This window comes from Nelusetta ayraudi, unplaced genomic scaffold (genome assembly GCF_046127955.1).
Source record: "Nelusetta ayraudi isolate G7.1 ecotype Tasmania unplaced genomic scaffold, CSIRO-AGI_Nayr_v1 ptg000026l, whole genome shotgun sequence".
NCBI classification, from domain to species: domain Eukaryota; kingdom Metazoa; phylum Chordata; class Actinopteri; order Tetraodontiformes; family Monacanthidae; genus Nelusetta; species Nelusetta ayraudi.
The window spans coordinates 7,993,105-7,999,104 of NW_027466076.1; the positions used below are offsets into that span (position 1 = coordinate 7,993,105).

Here is a 6,000-nt window from a genome sequence, read left to right on the forward strand (position 1 = left end):
TAAATATAAGGAAGTATCTGTTCACATGCTCCCTCTTGACAAGACATGTACACAAGGCTCCGAGTTTATGATATTTATATACTGCACATCTGATTTTGCTCCTGCGGCCGCTCGTTAGGAGAGCAAAATAGAAAACGTTAAATCTCTCAATTCAAACACGTCTTTTTGCGGGGACACGCGCTGTTCATACTCTCAACCCTGAGATGGAAAATCCAGATTGCAATGAAAGCAGCGACGCATTGATGATATTTTATGCTCTGGGGATAAAAAAAAAAAAGAGTTTTGTTCTTCAGTTTAAAATGGGAAATATTATTAGTAAAAAGCACTTGTATCTACTAAATGGAATTTGGTATGATGGTCAAATTAGAGTGACAGTAAAACCAAACAAACGTGGACCAAACAGAATATTTTAAAAGGTTTAAACATAAATACACTGCAGTCATTTTTAATGTGTACTTTTAAAATATAGCCCAGGAACTTTCTTGTCTGAAATATGGAGTGCTTGTTTTAACATCAGTACCACCCCCCCCCCCCCCCACCCCCTCCAAAAAAAACAACATGTCATCCACTTCTCTTGAATTATTATTTACTTTTCTCCAAATCAACATTTCCAGCGCTTGTGCGTCCAGTCGGCATGTTCTCTGACTCTGACCCTCTCTGCTTCTTCTCTTTCCCAAAGTTTTCTTTGTCCTGCTGACAGCCCATTATTCATCACTTATGTCTCCCGCTGAGGAAAAGGCATCCGTTCCGTTTCACCAGGGACAAATTTAAGTTTAAACACTGATGCGGACCTTTCACCTCTTCCCTTAGAAATGACTTCCATGCTCTCTGGGGGAGAGCTTGAGGGAGTTTGGGCCAAACAAGCCCCCTGTAAAAAAAATAATAATAATAACACCGAGGATTGTGCTGAAGTAAAAACCTACTTGTTCATAGCTTTCGGAACTTATGTTTTACGGGCCAAATTATTATTTGTTTTTTTTTTACCTTGCTAATAGCTGTGCGCGCTGCTAATCCTGCCGATTGTCTCTCCGGAAGGCTGATGACGTTGTTTACACAACAGTGTCGCTCTCTGTCCCATAAACCCGGCCGGCATGGTGGACTGAGCCGAAGCGGGACGAGCACAAGTTGTTAAGCCGCCGTCGATCATTTGACTTTTGGCCCGTCGAGGCACACTGTCTGCGCTTTGTTGCTTCTGAGGCGACCGATTCGACGCACATTTTTGCTTATTAGACGAAACACAGACTGTACACTTCTTTCACAGCGACGACGGGGGGGCTGATGAGATGAAATACGGAGCGAGGAAGTTGAAATTACAGAGGCGCTTGTGTGCTGTGCAGTGTTCTTTAAACAAGGGTGACAATTTACTGGAATGCTGCCTTCTTCCCTTTAACAATGGAGGGACACCGTAGTCTGATTTCTATTTATTATCAACATCTGGACTTCCTCGTTTGGGAGCCGACACACCAAAGGTCCCACTTTTGGCCCTTTTTCATCCCCGGAAACCTGCGTGGCAGTTTTACATGAATAAATTGTCGCCAAACCTCCACAATTCTTCCGAAAACAGCACATTCAACACTTCTGCTTATACAGTCAGTTTGATTTTAAGCCTCCTGCTAAAAGCCGATGCTCTGCAGGACCTTGCGCTTGTTTGGGAGGAGACAAAATAGAGATGGTCAGAAGAGAAGGGCAGAGCAAGCACCTGACTGGGGTTGTTTGTGCCCTTAGTGATGTCACAAAGGGCACAAACAACCTAAGGGCTAAGTACTGAGGTGTCATGACAAAGTCAAGCAAGTACACGAGGTACAGGATGGACTCCTCGATTCTGGGGAGATCATTAACAGGTTACAGTCAGACATGCATTACTAACACTGAGACATTTACCGCAGATACAAGCTTGTTCACAAAAATGTCCCATCATAACAATAACATGTTGAAGGCATGCGGGTTGATTTCACTCACAGCATCTTTTGACTGTGTGTGTGTGTGTGTGTGTGTGTGTGTGGCGCCCATGATGCCGTCCCCCGTAATTCACACACACACACACACACAAAAAAGCCCATTAGCACTGTGAATTATCTACAGTGTGGTGTCTAAATCGCTGTAAGCAGACGGGAAATGGAGTGTTAAGGGCGGACAGATCTAATAAACCGCACCACACCGAAGGTTGCGGGCCTCCCCTGGACATAAACAAACAAATGGGCCTCCTCACGTGTAATTCACGCTCAGTGATGCGGCTGCTGCTGTTGGTGGATGATGGTGGTGATGATGATGATGATGATGATGATGATGATGATGGTGGTCGTGGTGGTTTGGATGAAGAGTGGGGGTCTCCGTGCCCTACCTTGACGCTGGTGTGGCTGGTCTGCGTCTCGGCCTCGATGCGGACGTGCGCCCCGCTGTTCTCCTTGCGGTCCCGGCACGAGTTGTTGCGCGAGTGGCGGCTCTGGTAGGTGATGACGGACGGGATGCTCTCGGCCGCGTCGGTCTTGATGAAGAGCCCGTGCAGCGTGGCCGCGGTGCCCTGCGAGATGGTGGTGGTCTGGTGCGGCGAGTTGGATTCGTCCGAGTCCCGGCAGTAGATCACGCCGCTCTGAGAGACGTGGATGCTGGGAGCGCAGCCCATGCCTCAGCTCAGCTTCCCCCGGCTAATGAGCGCCGACGCTTGGGTACCGCCTTCCTGTCGTCGGCGCAGGCTGCCGCCGCCGCTGCGGGCTCTGGTCGCTGTCTCCTCCGCGCAACGATGGAGCTCATGAAGCGTCGGAAAGGTTCTCTCTTTTGTCTCTCTATTTCAATTCATGCCTCCCGAACCTCCTCCGCTATTGTGGAACCGCGCGATCCGATGTCATGTTTTTGCAATGGAATAAAAATAAATAATAATAGTAATGGAGAAAAAAAAAAAAAAAAAAAAAAAAAAAGGGAGAAAACGCGCGAGGAGCAGCGGTTGGCCTTGTCTGTTCTTGTGTTACCGCGCATCTGGTGGAGACTTGGAGTCAGTGAGAAGACGACGGAACCACCTGGCGGCTCGTTATCACCTCGGTCCTCACGTCCGCCCCTCCGCCCCTCTGCGCCCGGCTCATCGTCGCCCGTCAGGCCCGCGAGAGACTCGAGTGGCTTCCGTGGAAATGTTGGCTTGCGTGTCTCTCTCCACTCCAAGTTCTCTCCTCCGCGGCGCTCGCCGCTGATTGGCCACTGTGCTTATCGCTTACATCTCTCCGTCATCATCATCATCATCATCATCATCATCATCATCATCGTGACTCTGTACCCCCCCACACACACACACACACCCCAGAACACCGCGAACCCGGAGCCACGAGGTCATTCGTGTCCTCACTTTGCTGAATGAGATGTAGCGGCTCGAGCGAGGCTTGATTAAAAGCCACTTCCCCACCTTCTATTAAAAGATAACAGATTGACGCGGCGGAGGAAGTGGTGGGAGGCTGAGCAAAGAGGCAGATTCCATCACAGGCGTCACGAAAATGATGTCGACTATCAACCATCGGCTTCTTATAAAGTATAGTGGGGGTGGGGGGGAGACACCAGCGGTGTGGTGAAGCCAGTATTATCATTTCACAGCTTCCAGTAACACAGCTCATTCTTGTGAAAACAATCTGCTATATTTGGGTCCAAATGAAAACGTGTACACAAATAGACACCCACATGTCTGGCTTCCGCCTACTTTTTCTACGCTGAGGTTCATCTTTGGCTCATGGCTCATTTAATCCAGTTTGTTTGGATTCTTTTTTCTTCTTCTCATTGTCAGCTCCCCTTCAGATGATCAGATATTTTGGGTGGACTTGGACTAGAATAAACTTTATTTCGCCATTGTTTCGCACATGCTACGCCAGGTAGATTAACAGTCAGGTTACTGATATACGATTGGACTCAGTGAGTATTCAGGGAATTGGCGTGGGATAGTTATATTGCAGTGACGCTTTAACCTGCTCCATTCAGTACAATTGCTCAGCAATAAACCAGTTTGATATTCCTTCTTTTCTTTGAGGAGTTTTAGTTAACTAATACAAATGTAATCTCAAACTCGCCTGGGAGGGTCATGGACTAGAATGCGTGACACTGGCCTGGCCAAACCCCTTCACTGGCAATGTGCCTGTACTGCACACAGGACATGAGGAAACATCAGCCAGGCTGCCTACAATCTTAAAGTCCTCCATAATGGGTTAGGGTAAAAAAATTTATTTTGCATTGTTTTAACTGATTTGTCTCTAATCTAATATTCCTTTTGCACGCACAGCTCAGAGAGATTGGGTGCGCTAATAAAAAACAGAGTTCAGGAAATGAGCCCTTTGTGATGTCACCAAGAGGGCTAATATCACTCCCAGATTAATGACAGCACTCTGGTTCACAGAGGGCTCATCATACTGGATGTATTGTTTTATTATTATTAATCATACAAGGATGCTTCACTTAATAAGTGCTTGTGTTTTAATCAATACGAGGTTATTGTATAATTTCATTTCCCCACTAATAGTGTTTTATTAATGTATCAGCTGCTTCACACTTAATACCACCTCAATACATTCGTGCTGTTGAAGTAATGTGGTCTATGTTTCCGAACTGATTGAATTCCATTTACTGAAGCTATGAGTAGATATTTCAAAGTCAGCGTGTCGCCTCTAGCTTCTCTTTGTTATTGCTTGTTTACGCTGCAGGGCGCCCTCTGCTGGTAGTCTGCAGCCATGACCAGCTATAGTGCTGACATATCCCAGTGTTGGATGAGCACTGCGAGCAGCAGACCAGAAGCTAATTCATGGTTTACCATGCTGTAGTGCCTTACTCTTTTATTCCAGCGTAAATAACAATGTTGGAATTTTGATTTGGTTTTTAAAGTTAATCCCACTGCAACACTGAGCCTATTGTTGGAGCGTGACTATTTGAAGGATAGTGTAAATTTCATATTTAAAAACAGTTCCATTTTTTCCATATTAAGTCAAGCAAACACGAGTCGTATGCAAAGCAAATTCATTTAGAGCAGCAACAGCATATCCAATACAATGAATCCCGTTGTGACTGTGTTTTGAGTAAAACAGTTGACTTTAAAACACTCAAACTGACTTTTCACTGCTTCCTACGTCACCTGATGTCACGTTAACTCTCATCATTACGATTTACTTGCCCGTTGTTGAGGAGGCAAAATATAATATTTGTGTCAGAAGTTCGGGGCTGTCAAATTGAAATAAATCTTTGCAAGTCGCAGACATTTTTTCATCTTACTGTGAACTTTTCTTACCTTTCCTGGTCCATTTGGGGACAAGACCTCCTCCTCTGCGGGAAACGCGCTCATGTTTGTTTGTTTTTTTTCTCTCCCCTCAATCCATTCAGATGTAAAAGAATCCCTAATTTAAATCTCGTCTTTTTGCGTTGATCATGTGGATTGTTTTCCGACCTCGCATCTGATATTAGTAGTGGCTAAAGAGCCGCGGTGCGCCACAGGTAGAGAGCTGAGTTGTCCGACGGTCCGTGAACTTCATAACCTTGGCGGTGTGTCTGCAGGCTCGATGTCCGTGTGGCCCTAGTGCCCTCCTGCAAAGGCGCTACCTCATTAATTCTGATTTAAAATGTTTACAATTTTTAAAAGATATTATTTTACGCGTTGTTCTTTTTTTTTTTTTTTTAACCAACTGTCCAAATGTTACAACTCTATTCATTCCTCGTCAAGAGAAAATATATGTTTTTAAACGTTTTTTTCTGATAAGCATTTTGGTTTTCATGGTAAGAAAATCATTTATATTATTTTCCAGCTATAGCTAGAATGTCAAAACTGTGAGTGTTGACATGATTTCAGGGGGCAGGTCCTTCCTCAGTGAGGTGAACTAATAGTGAAGCCTCAATATTAAAAAAAAAATACCATGACAAGGTGTGAGAGTTATTCTCACTGCCGGCTTACTGACTGCTATATCTGCACTTTTGAGAGGCCGTCTTCTAAGTTCTGACCATCACATGACTCGCAGCCAGCGTAGTGCTTTTCGCCACGCAGGCCGT

The 6,000-nt window shown here is 45.4% G+C and overlaps 1 protein-coding gene across 2 annotated transcripts in view; it reads right to left on the reverse strand.

The window, feature by feature from the left end:
* The window catches only part of pde8b (phosphodiesterase 8B), a 36,744-nt gene extending 30,951 nt beyond the window's left edge, over positions 1–5,793 (reverse strand). The window contains exon 1 of one of the 2 annotated variants that reach the window (XM_076029517.1): positions 5,249–5,793. In XM_076029517.1, coding sequence (XP_075885632.1) covers positions 5,249–5,302 — 54 coding nt within the window. In that variant the 5' untranslated portion in view covers positions 5,303–5,793. Of the gene's footprint in view, positions 1–2,341; positions 3,246–5,248 lie in introns of those variants that run through there. The other variant, XM_076029516.1, reaches the window with a different exon arrangement.
* Positions 5,794–6,000: the final 207 nt, after the last annotated feature.